This window comes from Typopeltis vanoorti, chromosome 3, assembly GCF_054136105.1.
Source record: "Typopeltis vanoorti isolate ZY-2024b chromosome 3, IOZ_Tvanoo_1.0, whole genome shotgun sequence".
Lineage (NCBI taxonomy): Eukaryota > Metazoa > Arthropoda > Arachnida > Uropygi > Thelyphonidae > Typopeltis > Typopeltis vanoorti.
In genome coordinates, this window is record NC_143551.1 from 63606119 (window position 1) to 63621142 (window position 15024).

The 15024-nt window shown below is 32.9% G+C and overlaps 1 protein-coding gene across 4 annotated transcripts in view; it reads left to right on the plus strand.

The window, feature by feature from the left end:
* The window catches only part of LOC150108211 (uncharacterized), a 59692-nt gene that overhangs the window by 21500 nt on the left and 23168 nt on the right, over positions 1-15024 (plus strand). For 3 of the 4 annotated variants that reach the window (XM_090415653.1, XM_090415652.1, XM_090415649.1), the window contains exon 2: positions 9514-9687. Coding sequence is in view for 2 of the 4 variants with exons in the window: in XM_090415649.1 (XP_090271775.1) it covers positions 9680-9687 (8 nt within the window). In the remaining 2 variants the exon portion in view is untranslated. The remainder of the gene's footprint in view (positions 1-9513; positions 9688-15024) is intronic. The other variant, XM_090415651.1, reaches the window with a different exon arrangement.

Genomic DNA, 15024 nt, shown 5'->3' on the forward strand with positions numbered 1-15024 from the left:
GCTGTTGGTTAACATCCATACTCAGTTGAGCTGATATTTAACTATATGTCTAGGAGGCGGGATCACCCAGGTTTTTTTTTTTAATTTTTTTATGTGTAACGTATTTTTCCATGCTCACTTTTTGCATCTTTAGGTAGATGACCAAAGCGGAAGGAAAAATAGTACCATATTCTGATTAATCGAGTACATCTCTAAATCTGTCATCATCTTGAGCATCAGTGAATTGAATAAGAAAAAATATTTCACATTTAAATTCTTATGAAGCAAGTCCGGAAACCTTGTTCTGGAGACTTAAACGTGGGACTTTTTTCCCAAGCCACTTCAGGCCTTCAATAAGTGGGATGGTAGTCTCACACCGAACGATGAAAATCATCTACAAGCAATCACAAACATCAATCCTTACGGCGGGATTCCAATCCATAGCTTGTTTGGAGATGGCGTACGCCAGCCCGTCTGGCTTATATAATTTTATATAACTGAGTTTTCCGAGAATTTGTATTTAATGAGAGGATGAAGAACGACGGTTTTCAGTCGGCAAATATATTTCCAGTGCTGTTCGAGATAGGCGTACTCACATTTTAAATAAATGTTCCTCACATCATTTGAGAATCAAACCCAGAACTTTTCCAGCCAAAGGTTGTATGTTCTTTGTTTTTTGCCAGCGATACCGAGCGTTTGCATTGAAATCTCGCGAGATCACTACGGTAAATTACCTGTTTAGACATCGTTTGCTATTGTACGTGAGTATGATTTAGTGTTCCTTACTATTCTGTTCACTTGACTCTCTTTATAAACCTTCCAAATCATAATGTCAACAAGACCCAAACCTCAACCACCGTACTTTATATTCTGCCTCCACAGAACATTTGAGGTGGAAAAACTCTTTTTTTTTTTTTTTTTTTTTGGACAGACGCAGAGGCAGTCTTCTCAAGGAAAGGGGATGAATAGGAGAGACAGTTTATAAACCGGAAATGCTAAGAAGGAAGGGGAATGACTTGATTAAACAAGTGCTAATAAAGCGATTACGCATGGTCACAACAGTACATATCATAAATATTTGAAATTAACCTATCGAATAAATTTTATTCAGCTCTGACCTGTAGGGAATGACAAAGCAACTTTAATACGTCGCACGTGAGTGAGAATGTTTCCTGTATAGAATACATCATCAGTATAGTTATAAACAACAATAGGAATTACATTTAAAAAAAATTAGACAATGGAATAAGCAAAACTTGTATGTGGTGTTAAATCAATTGAATAAATTTAAATGGAAAAGAAAAAGTTAGCAGAACACGTATTTGATGCCAAGATGGCAGGAAAAAGACCCAGAAGATCAAGATCTATATTGTCATCTTCGATCAGATGGATGTCAATTGTGGCGTTAGCATTTCGTTGTTACTGTTAAAATTTAATCATGTCAAATAGGTAACTTTCATGTACAGGTTAGAAACTGAATTTCGAGAGTAAGAGGCCGCGTTTCTATCATCCTCTGTTATTTTTTGCTTCCACCTTCTTGAAGAACGAATTATTATATGTAAGCCTAAATAATCTTTTGCAATAACGAGTGTTTGAACCAAATTTTACCAGAATTCCCAGATTTGGAATTCACAGAATTTAAGATTTTGAATCCAACTTTCCCGTATTCTGAAGGAAGCTTATTTAAGATGAAATTTTGACAAATAAGTTCGACCAGAGATGAGAGAATCCTTGACACTTTTGAGCATGGCAGAAAGCGAATCCATTCTGATAATAGGGTAATCAATCCGTTTCGTAGGGAGAGTTTACACGTCGTACAACTAGCTCTTCTTTTATGACCATTCTAGTTTTTAAAATGGTAACTATTTTGCTTGTATAACAGTTGAAAAATTTTATGTAAGAAGCGCGTGATTTCGCGTGTTGGTAACGAATTTGTACATCTCTTGTTCCTTTCTCCCCTTCAACACGAATCGACTTTTCTTGGCACTCTGCCAGCTACGGTTCTCTCAATTGTGATCCACGTAAGAATCACTTATAGCAGGATTAATTTAAAAAAAAAAAATGAAAGGCGGCTTTGTGGTGTGTGTGAGGGAGGGAGGGAAGATCTTAAAGATGTAGGCGATCTAATCATAGATATCAAACAGTTAAATAAATTGCTTTAACAAAAGCAGCACAATGGGTATTATTACCTGAAGAATTAAATAAGATCAAGTAGGTGGTTTCATCTGGTAAAACCCTAACCTTGCTTACTGTAGTCGTGAAGCAGAAAAAGGCCATATTTGATCTTTAGCGCAGGGTTCCCCAAATTTAAAACCTGTAGTAGCAAATAAGTACCTGAAGGTTGTATGTTTTAAATCTTTTGATAATAAATGAAGTTTCCGTTTAGAGAATACTAGAAAAAACGTCTTCATAATCTTTCGACATAAGTATGGCCTCGGCATACTTATATCAAAAATTTTTTACCTTTTATACTCTTTAGGGCTTATTTATATCGTTACTTAATGAATATAATAAATCATTAAGGGTTGAATATTCTTGGACACTTTCCTTGTATGTTTTCATAGCAATTAAAGTTGCTAATTAATGGAACATAATTTGTTAGTTGTTTGCCGAAAGATGTCGAATCTTACCAATTTTTTTCGTGCATTGCTTTCAGGAAATAACAATTCGTAAAATTTGGTGGTTCAGTAATGTTTCGATATCTGTGCTTCTGTGTATAGTAATTGAAACACTGTTTTACTATTCGGTAAGCCTCTTACCAAGCCACAATCTGTTCTTAAATGCTCTTTGAAATATAATTCTCAACTTCGGCTCGTTTTATAACAAAATATGCTCTAAGATTTTTTATTTATTTATTTTTGAGAGGAGCCGGGGTATCATTATGATAGACTTTAGAATAAAGCAATAAAAAATCTAGAAAGTTCCGTAGAACTTCTCTAAAAACTGAAGGTAGCAAATTTTTGCTATTAATGTCCAATGTGTTATACACCTTTCAATCAAGAAGCATTTAATTTTTCGTGCATAAAACTTCGCGAACATTTTTTTTTCTTTGTGAAGTCTACAGTGTATCATATCCTCATTTATTCGGAAATTGGATGATGTGTGTCTTCACGACTTTAATCAGATGATTCAGTTTAATCCAGACTAATCCTAACATGACTCATCTTGAAAGGGCAGCTAGCGAACTGTGTCAGCCCAGTTTAAGCGTAACGTAAAGTGCTCAAGCTTGAACTTTCTTTATTTTACAACGATTACACATCATTCGTCACTTCACAAGCTACCTCTCTCTCCTCCACAAAAAAAAAAGAAAAAATTCACTGAGGACGTCCTTGACCTCATTTGAAAGTTTTAAGTAAGTTCTCTTTCTTTGAAACAAATTACAGTATTATATTCTACAGAAGCGAAAAAATGGGAAAAAAAAAAAAAGAAATGCCAAAAAGTAACACTTATGTCGTAAGTCATTGCTGACAAGGCAATATTCAGTTTCCTCATACTATTGTGATCATGCCACTCTTTCTTCATTGTTAGCTTTCCAAATTTGTCATTATCTTTGTCTTGTACTATTATTATTTACGGATGGTCTTTTAGTTCGATGCAACTGGGCTTTAATTCGCGTTTTCCCTTGGTAACATTTTTTTTTTCAAAAATAGTATACGCTCCAACTAGACGCTGATTTGATTATGAAGTAAAAATGATCTATAATTAACTGTGATTAATAAAACATTTTGCAAAATGTTTCTACAGAAAATCTTCCTAATATGAATTTTAGGCCAGGTGGCCTGGTCCGGCCTCATGCCATCTCTTTCTTGGTCTTCCGATTCTTCTTTTCCACTTATTTTATATTTGTATATTTTTGGTAGTCTGCTGTTGTCCATTCGATTTAAATAGTCTATCCATTTTTGTTTATACTGTTTTATGTAGTAATTAATTGGTTTTATATTCAGGGATTTTTTCCTCCGAAACGACTAAAACAATAAATAACAATAATAGACACAATTCAAGAAATAAGACTACGATGGTTTGGCCATGGGAACAGAAAGATTACCAACTAAAGCCCTGAATACAACGATGGAAGGTAAAAGATCCAAAGGGCCGTCCAGAATTAGTTGAATAGACAAAATTAGACCCAAAGCTTTTAGTGTGGTGGAGGTATGTAGATGTCTTCATAATTTGAAGGGACACAAAAACAGCTCTTTTGGACTTTTTAACCAAAACTAATTCTTTCCATAAAAAAATACAATTCACTTTGAAACTGGAAAAAGATAATCAACTACCATTTCTGGATACCCTAATCAAGAAACTAGCAGATGGACATATCAAGGTAACAGTCTACCGCAAACCAACACACACTGGACACTACCTTCATTTCAAATCAACTCGCCATATTTCCCAGAAGCTCAGCATAATACATATGCTCAAAAATAGAGCCACCAACATCATCTCAGACGAAAAAGAACTCTTTGAACTTATTCATCAGAGATTAAAAAAAAAAAAAAAAGCTATCCAAGGAATTTGAAGGGATATCCAAGGAATACATATGCTCAAAAATAGAGCCACCAACATCATCTCAGACGAAAAAGAACTCTTTGAACTTATTCATCAGAGATTAAAAAAAAAAAAAAAAAAAAAAAGCTATCCAAGGAATTTAATCAACAAGATTCTTCATAGCAATCCTCACAGCAACAATCTACCATCACTCAATACAGATCATCCATAGTTAGTCCTTATGCAGGTACAGTGTCGAAAAAGATTTGCAAAATTTCTTAAGTCTTTGATATATATATATCCAACTGTTTTTTCTGAGGTTCATTTCTGCCGTTTGAATTCGTTTTTCATCTTTCCTTTTAATGGTCCATGTTTCGCTTCTGTACAGTAGAGTTGGTTTTGACGAGATATTATATAGTCTGATTCTAGTGTGTTTTTGCACTAGGGTGGCTTAAATATATTATTTATTATGCCATTTACTTTGACAAAGTTTGATATTTTAGTGTCTGTCTTCTTCGTATGATAAATCACATCTCAAGTATTTGAAAGTATTTACTTGTTCTAATATTTCATTCATATTTTAAGCAATTTTTGTCTACTAATTTTGTCAAGGGCTTTTTCAATACGATGGTTTGAAACCCCACGTGTGTTCCTACAGAAAATCTAGAGAAAGAAATTACTTTTTGAACTTCGTTTTTTGTTTTAGTCTTTTGTTAACGTTCTTTTTCTGAATATTTTAAAAATTATTATTTTTTAATTCAATGATTTTATTTCCTTTTGAGAAATGCGCACTCAAAGAGGGCTACAAATAAATCGCGTAAGATAAAAAAAAAAAAAAAAAGTCTGTTTCCAAGTACATCGTAAATCAATGACTGTGATGAATTAATGCAAGTAGTTTATTACTTGGGGTATTTAATTATATGATAACCTGAAATAAGATAGGATAATGATCGTTTTGGGAAATACAGCAGAAGAAACTAAGATTGCAGTTAACTTCCTGCCTTCTCTGCATACTTTGGCTTTATATATATAATATGAGATTTTTTTTAGATGAAGGAATAAAATGCACAGGCAACGCGTCTTCAACCGATTTCAACCACTTATTTGTCGAAATCGGTTGAAGATGCAATCTGTAGCAGTGCTTGCCGCACTTTACTATCTTCCTATTCTACAACCCCATTCCATCTTGGTCCATTTGGACGGAACATCTTAAACAACAGAGAACGACTATATCCCAGATTTTATATAATATACCTTAAATATTTAATGTTAAATGCATTAAGTATGCAAGTTTTTTCGTTATGCGTTCTCCTCGTTATTCGAGGGAATTGAGAAATGTAAAAATGTGCTAATCTGTTCCTCTGTTTGTAATCAATTTCTAGTGTGCCAGAACACTCCAATTTTCATTCTTACGAGGGTGTAAAGATAAGGGAAACTGTAAATGATATCTTTATTGGACGCAGACTGCTGTCCTTCAAGTGTGCACATGTCGGACCGAAAAACACACACACACTCGCACTCTAATGATCTTGATTTATGGGGTAAACGGCCTAAGTGATCAATAGACTCTGTTTCCTGGCATAAGATGTTTTCCACCCCTCCTTACATCTTCCCATTCATCATTCTTTAAGTTGTTGGTCAGGTTTTGAGGTCATACACATCCTCTTCCTTATATTCAGGAAGGAAAAGAGCCACCCATACTGGTGATTTCCTCTCCATTACTCTTTAGGGCTAGATCATGGCAGAACCCTACAGAACATGACGGACACTGGTAAATAAAAGTATTAATAAATGATACATCTGTCAGTCGATTTAATATGAAGATCACGCATTTTCATGGCCCCACCTTTATGAACATGATGTTTAATGCAGTCTTTGAGGGGTTAAGTGTGTTTGATCCCTTCAGCAGTTTTATTTATTTATTTTTTTTTTAAATCGTTTCAGTAACTTTTTAAATACCGAGCTCACTAAATTGACTGATTAGTGCCTCCACTTTATTCCACGGGAAATAATTGTGCTACACGAAAAATAAAAGTACAATGAGATGAATCGGATGAAAAGCCTGACAAGAAAATCGAATTTTATTTCAAATATTGAACAATAACAACATCTACATTCACGTAGTCAAAAAAACACCTGTTATTTTCTACTCAAACTATTTTTAATAATTTTTTTAAATACTTTTTTTCACTTATGAGGTGATTATTAATACCCTGGCTTGAAAAAAAAAATGGTAATCCTATTGCAAGTGTCACATTTCGTTTTAAACTATTTATTAAATTATTAATTTTAATTACTGAATGAATATAATTATTGAAGTTTACGAAACATAAAAACGAATATATTTGAACATTTTTAAAGAAAATACCTCTTTAAAAATTGCTGATGCGAATCTGTTATAGCTGTATTCTTTTCTGTAAGCCAGCAGTCAACTATCTCATTGTCGTATAACTAAAATTGAAAATAGCAAATTAAATAGACGGTACATAATACTTGAAGATCTCTGTCTCCCTTCCATTTCATTTTAGAGAAACACTCGAGTGTTCTTGTAATAGTAACTTATGTGCTTGTGTGGAAAATAATGGCAAAGCTCCAAAGTAGAAGTCCTATTAAGTTGCTATATATGATCATTATCGCGTTCTGGCGTGCAGAATACTCTGATAGTTCAGCATAATTAAAATTTCATTACTAGTTTCCAATTAATAACTTTTTTCCAACTTAATTTATTTGTGTGGTGTCTGTTTTATAAGTTTTTTATTTATTCGTCTTTTAAAATACGTACTCCAGATTCCATGAACCTTCCTATTTCTTTTTTTTTTTTTTTTTCTGGCCTTTTTATTTTATTTTTAATTTTTGCTTCAAAACATCTGTTTTCTTTGGTCTTTTACTCCTTTTCCATTTAAGTGACCATATCTTTGTGCAAGTAGAGTTCTACTTGCACTTTCGTGAATCTTAATAATGTTCAAGTTTGTTTTTTCTTTTCTTTCTTTCCTTCTGATATCTTCATTTTTGATGTGATTCTTCCATTGATTTACTCTCCGAATTTTTCTCGGAACTCTCATATCTGTCGTCTTCAGTCTTGGATCAGCTGCTTTATTTCTAATTCAGTTCTCAAATCCTTATGCTAGAATTGGTTTGAACATAGTTTCTCTTTTACTGTTAGCTTGGTGATTTGGTTGATTTTTCTCTTGTTCCATATTCATCTGGCTCCCATAGAATATTTAATTTTGCCGTCGTCATTAAAAATTGCACATAAATAGCTGAAATGTTATGATACCTGTTCCGTAGGTTTATTATTTGAAATGCAGTTGGTATATTTTCATAGTTTTAGTCTTTTTATTGCCTATTTGCCACGGTAATTATCTAAATGGATTAACAAGCCTAAGGTATTTGTTTAGTGGATTTATTTAGGAGTATAGCATAATCAGCATAAAGTAAAGAATTTGGATTAATATCTGATTTTGATGTCAGATTTAATGTTACTCCCTTCCTATTCTCTATAACCCTCATTGTTGCATTGTGTCTTCTGACACACGTACTCCATGTGTGCGATAACAACATTGAGCAAAGTTTCTCTACTATAACAGCTTGCTTCTGCATCGCTTCTTTCTTCAGAACCAGGCAGGAAGCGGTTCCATCATTGATGCTGAGAGGAAATGTGCTTATATTCTTGTAAAGCAGCTTCATCGACTGAACGGTGCAACATTAAAGCCCATCTCTTTTGTTCAGCCGAGGTAGGCGTAATCGGTGTCCTTCCATCAAGCACCCATCCAGAGGTACGTCGACAATCATCCTTAATACGTGAAGTCCTAGAGGCAGTAAGACATATTTCTGAAGTAGAGAGAGAAAAAAAAAAAAATCTGTAATGCGGATAGACGTAATCTAGGGCACCTTAACCATCGCGATGGAATCTCAAGACCTCCATGCTTTACAGTGGCATGGAATAATGCTACTGGCATATCGTGAGGAAGACGTAACTATGAACGGACTGCTGAGTGAACTGCATCCATCTGAAGAAAGAAAAGATTCTAGAGTGGATGGGAAAAAGGAACGGCCTGTTGGAGAGAACACCAAGGTATCGCCACTCATTCAGAGCCGAAACAGAATGCGAGGGCATTAAAAATAAATCTGTCATTACTTAAATTATTAGCTCTTTATACTTAAATAAATCTGTCATTATTCTATGATATTATATTCAGCATATATGATTTCAAAAATAAAATTTTATCTCGTCATACAGTAATATATTTTAATTGTGATTTCAAAACAAGTGCAGGTGCCTTTTTTTTTTTATGAACAAAAAAAAATGAAAATATGACAAAAGATGGAACCGTTTATTATCATCGAAATATCTCCAAATTTCGATTTCCTGTGATCTGTAACTGAATGTTTATTTACGAGAAAATGATCTTCATACAGTATGGATGCATTAATACTTTGTGGACATAATGTAAAATATTTATCGTGGTAAATATTTGCATATTACTGCACAGCATGATTGTGCAATATTCAGATGCATTAAGAAAACTTTATAAATATGAAATTTTTATATAAGCTGAAGGCGACGTCTCGCGACCGCCGGGCAGAGCTAAATGTTAAAACATCTTGCTATTGCTGTTCTGACACAAAAATATAATGACCATAGGTTGCTCAGGATGCTCTGAAAAGGGCCATGTGTTGCACAAGACACAATGAGCGCCGGCAACTGGAAACACTTATTTAGACATAATACATAACAAGTATGATCGACTTTGAGTGCGTTCTGACACATAAGTGATTTTTTTTCCGATTTCTTTCGTATTTAGATGTTTATTATACATTTAAATAATAATTTTAAATGATTGTATTAAAATTTTAATATACACTGTGAAAGAAATATTAATTTTAGGAAAATTTTAAATTTAATTTAAATTTAATTAAACTTTTAATTTTAAAACATAACATTAGTTATGTTATGCCATATAAAAGAGTTAATGTTTGCTGTTCTTTATTCTGCCTTTACTTTTAAATGATACTGGAAAAAAAAAATCGAATGTTCATTCTTTTCAGCAGACATTCTAAAGAGAAGAGAGAAAACATGGTGAACTTGTTCGACTGCGTCATTACAGCAAGATTAAACTTCATTACAAAGTAAAAGGTCCATTCAGCTTGTGTAAGCGCATGCGTCTACTGGTGGGACATTCTTATCTGTTGTGTGATCCGAACACGTGGTCTAATGAGTCGGTAAGTTTGACAAATTATTTGTTAAATCAATCGTATACATTATAGTGGGTGCGAATCCAACACTACTATTGCCAATGAATGGATCCCCATTTCATTCAGTAACAGTATAAACAAAGTACGTTGATCTGCAGACCTCTTAAATCATATAGGCGCACAATACCTGTGTCAATGGTCCATGGTGTACTTTGGACTAGGAAACTCTGACGTTTGTCCACTGTGCCAAAACATCAGTACGCTAAGATGGTCTAACTATTTATCGGTATCAAAGCTCCCCCCCCCCCCCAACACACACCTGACCCATTTCCTTTTGGTACACTAGGGCAGTGGTCTCCAAACTTTTTTGATCGCGTACCTACCCCCAAGACAGAAAAAATAAATAGCGCGTACCCCCAATTGATTGAGAGTTTCTTTGGAGGAAATATTTTTAACCATTTATCCATTTTGTGAGGGTTAATTTGTAAAATTTAAATATAATTCATTTACTATTGATAATATCAAAACACATTTTAAAAAATGTAAGCAATTTTGATAATATTAATTCACTATTTCTAGGGTAAACGTAAAAGTAAGCACAAAAAAGCGTTGGAATTGCGCAGAAACAAAAAAAAAAAATCGTTAAACTTACTATTAATAGTCAAATAATTAATACAACTGTGGTGTGATCTGTAGATATCAGGATAACTAAGCAATTTTCCTTCTCTAGCTGGGCTTGTCAACACTAGAATGCTCTACAAACAATGGCAATGATACGAAGTAAGAGATTTACTCCCTAGTTTTAAAAAACATGACGGCTTTGCCACGGACGATTATGTGTGCAAAGTCGCCCAGTGTGCGCTACTCGCAAATTTAAGTTTACAGGATCTTTATAACGTCTTTGTCTATATTAGATATGTTTTATTGATGAAAGAAAGTAATATTCTTTATCTTTAATTAATTTTTTTCCTATCAATGTAAAACTTTTTTGACGTATCGACTAGAGTACCCCCTGGGGTAAGCATACCACACTTTGGAGACCACTGCACTAGGGAAACAATAATTATTAAAATGTGGTTCAATTGCAGTGTATTAAAATAAACAAAAGTTAAATTTAAAATGAGAACCCAATATTACGTTTCATTTATTCGATTTTGGTGTATCCACCTTACGTCAGTTGGGAGAACTTATGTGTAATCAAATTTTGAGACTCCGATAAATCGGTTCCGTATCATTTGTATTTGCACTACACCAATAAAGAGGACAACAAAGATGCTTAGAGGAAGATTGGAGAAGAGGCATATCTAGAATGTCATCATACGTTTTGAATCGTTTGCTTTGTTTATAGTAAAACATCGTATTTTATAAATCTTAAATCATTAAAAAGGACTAAAAACTGCTGAATATAAAGAAAAGTCAGTTAACCATTTAAGTTTATCTAGACGTTTTTAAGTATTTACGTGCGTGGGTATGCGCATACCGAAGTATATATTCGGCTATCTATTTTATAACCTTTTTTAGTTTAACCCGCCTCATGTAACTGGCTGAATTGACTATTCCTATGCTTAAAATATACAGTAAACTTAAGTAACTTAACGAAGTGCCTTTTGATACTTAGAAATATCACTAAATTTAAAACGATGACATAATTTTGATTGTCTATGTCAGGGACGTATTCATTGGTATTGTAGCATCACAATTATCTCCTCTATTTTCTCTCTCTCTCTCTCTCTCAAAAAAAAAAAAAAAAAAAAAAAATCATTATTGTATCTCCTTTTTCCACCTACATACGACATATAATAAATAAATCCTGGATACGCCCCTGTGTTGTGCAATGTTGTCTGTTTCTGAAATTAATGCGATCCTATAAAAAGAACTGAACTAAATACCTGACTAATATAATTACTTTTTTAATTATGCATTTAAAAAAAGTATGCGCGCATCGAAAACATCTTTCGTCAAAATTTTACATAAATTGATAATTAAAATAAAAAATAAATTTGTACTAAATTAATTTGTCTTGTCGCTTCCGCAAATGAAAAATTTGTGTAATTAGTTATTGTTTGGATTCGAAGCTAAAAGAGAGCTTTAAGTTCCAGTGAATATCATGGAAAGCAGTTGATTGTCAAATGTTAAATTGACCATTTTAGAAGGGGGGAAAATCTGACTAGTTTCTAGTAATTCTCCCCCCCCCAGTTCTCTCCTTTCTGACTTGCATCAGTTTATGTATGACGTTCTAGTAATATTTCTATGGAATCAAAGTGGCTGCCGGATCATATTCTGAGAACCAGAATTACAGTTGATCGGATTATAGCCCAAACGATTCTTGTAATGAGTTAGTCACTCGATACAGTATTTGGCTTAACAGTTACAACTGTGATTCTTGAACATAGTAAACTCGGATGCTCGCTGTCCTTATATACAGGGTGGCCCATAAATCACGAAGGGGTTTAAACATTTAATAACTTTTTAATGATAACTGAGACCATAGCTATTAGACCAGATAAGAAATTCATTAATAGGCCTCATGGAGTAATGCAGTATATTACACACAAATGCAATGACGTCGTCATGATTAAATATTCATGGATTTTAATAATATTTTTAAAAGTGAATTTTTAATTTTCACTGTTTATAAATTGCATACTTTTACAGAAAAATAAAACAATTTCATCAGCCGAATTCAGAGTTGGAGGCAATTCTTATGCTTATTGAACCGAAATAACATTATATATTCCTAAAATTTATATGTGATATATTTATGGAGTTTAGATAATGTATATTTTCCGACAACAAAAAAGTCTACAGAAACGTTTTACTACGAATTATATTGCATATGTTGTTAATGTTAGTGCACGTGCGATCAAAAGAATATGAATGTCTTCCTTGATAAGATTTATTTCTAAATAAATCTTTAGGATAAGTTTGTTTATGCACGTGCCGACTTTATGGTAGAGTGTCCGTCCATCATCGACCCTTTCTGAAAATAAACGTATTAATGTTTATTTGCAGAAAGACATAAAAGTTGATCTTATTTATGTTGCAATAGAGATGGAGTCTCTGGTTTCCACGGAGAGTTTAGAAAATCTGAGTTAGGAGATAGCGGGATGAATATCAAACAGGATACCGACATATTTTTGCCTTTAGTTGATGCATTTATTTTATTATTATTTTTTTTTTTTTACGTGATAGTTCATTTTGTTTGAAATAACTTAACTAGATAATCTTATTACAAAAAGAGCACCACTTTAGAATTGGTCCAGTTAAAATTATTAAGAGAATAAGCAGGTTTGTCATTATCCAGACCAGTATTACACTTGCAATGCAAATTTCATTGAGGATTTCAAATTCTATTTCAGTATATATTTTTATAATAAGATACGACAAGCATGAAATATTTGAGAGAGATTTTATTATGCAGGTGCCTTATTTTCAATGTGAAATATGAGCCTGCTTGGTGCCACAGATTTTCTTTATTCGCAAAGACAATTTGGCGATACACCGTTTGGGAAGCGCTGATCTAGACAACACTGTCGATTACAGTATGAAATTGAAGTGAATAACTTTAGGATAATGATAATCAAAAGAACGAAGTAAATTTGATTTCGTTTTTTACTTTAATATGACAATTTAAAGGGCAAAATGTATCGACTGATTTCAGTTTTGTCTAAACTGGATATAGGCACTAGATGCATCTTTATATGATATATATATATACATACTTCGATCAGAAGCGTAACATGAAATACCAGCGAACCCCCACGGCATTTAAGGACATGCTTCCCAAAATAAAATAATACTGTTAAAGTGCCAGGTGTCTGATTTTTTTTAAAATCTTGTACCGCACAGTAACACTGTATTTCTTTTCAGGTATCTAGTAGTATAAATATCACAGCTATGTTTAAACTAGAAATAACACAAGTGAGAAACGTAAAATAAAAGAGTCTCGGTGGTTGGTAAAAAGCCACTGTTTGTTTACAGTGAAGGTTTCTCCTTTATTCCTTCCATTGAATGTTTGTGTTCTAGACCAGCGCTTCCCAAACTGTGGGCCGTAGGTTTTGTTGAGGGGGGATGTGAAATAATGAAAACAAATTTAAAATCTTTTAAGACTAAGCAGCTTTTTTTTTATCTTAAAAGAAACGTATTTAATTTTTATTATTTCTTATTCATTTCAAAGCAGAAATCTAAGAATTGTAGTTTCAAATATTTCACCTGATATATGATATTGCTACATCAATATCATATTTCACCTGATATCGGTGTAGCAGTATCGAAACACATCCATCACATTAAATTGTTATTAAACTTCTTTTATGTTTTTAATTCTTTCTTTATTATTAATCGTTTTACGTTTCATGTGCTTGTACTGCAAATGTACAATAACAATAAATCTATCTATATAAAAATATGAAATAATGTGCCATGTCAAATGCGTATGTAAGATGATAAAAATGCAATATTTGCATTTGATTTTTGCAATATTCGCTGTGTATGCTTTGTATTGAATATGAATACAATAAATATTATAATAATATGTCTGTATTACGATTTTTTCTTTTCGAGGGGAGCCGTGAAATATTTTAATTTTCCAAAGGGAGCCCTGACATCCAGAAGTTTGGGAAGCCTGTCTAGACGAGCTTGTCTTTTTTTTTTTTTTTTTTTTGGTATACAGAAATTTTATAATAATACTTTCACAAATAAAAAAAAAACTAGTAAAAACTGTCAAACTCATTCTCATTATAGCATTGATATTATATATATATATGTGTGTGTGTGTGGAAAGTTTTTTACCTTGGGTATAATATATGTTAAAGATACCAAGTTTTTTTAAATATAAACCTGGTTTTTTACTCCATTACCCAAGTAAGCAAACAGACAAGTCAGTCAAATTTGCCTCTGCAAGTGTTGCAAGTCGAAGGCAACTCGTGGTAAAGGTAGAATAAGATCTAATCTCTCTCTCTCACACACACACATACATATATTATTGAAATTAGGATTTACTCGGGATGTATACATTTATAAAATTAATTTAACTAACTCGAAACCGAGAAAGTATAACAAAAGCCTTTAATAAATCAAGACTAGTTTCATCGGTGCTCCGATTTCTTCAGGTGAGAAAGAAAAAACATAAGACTTATAAAAATAACAAGGTAAATAACATGGACTTTCCAGCTTAATAAAAAGAAGTAGAATAGTAACAGTTCTACGTCTTTTTATTAAGCGGGAAAGTCCATGTTTTTTACCTTGTTATTTTTATAAGTCTTATGTTTTTTCTTTCTCACCTGAAGTCGGAGCACCAAGGAAACTAGTCGTGATTTATTAAAGGTTTTTGTTATACTTTCTCGCCAGTTAGAACAACTTAAA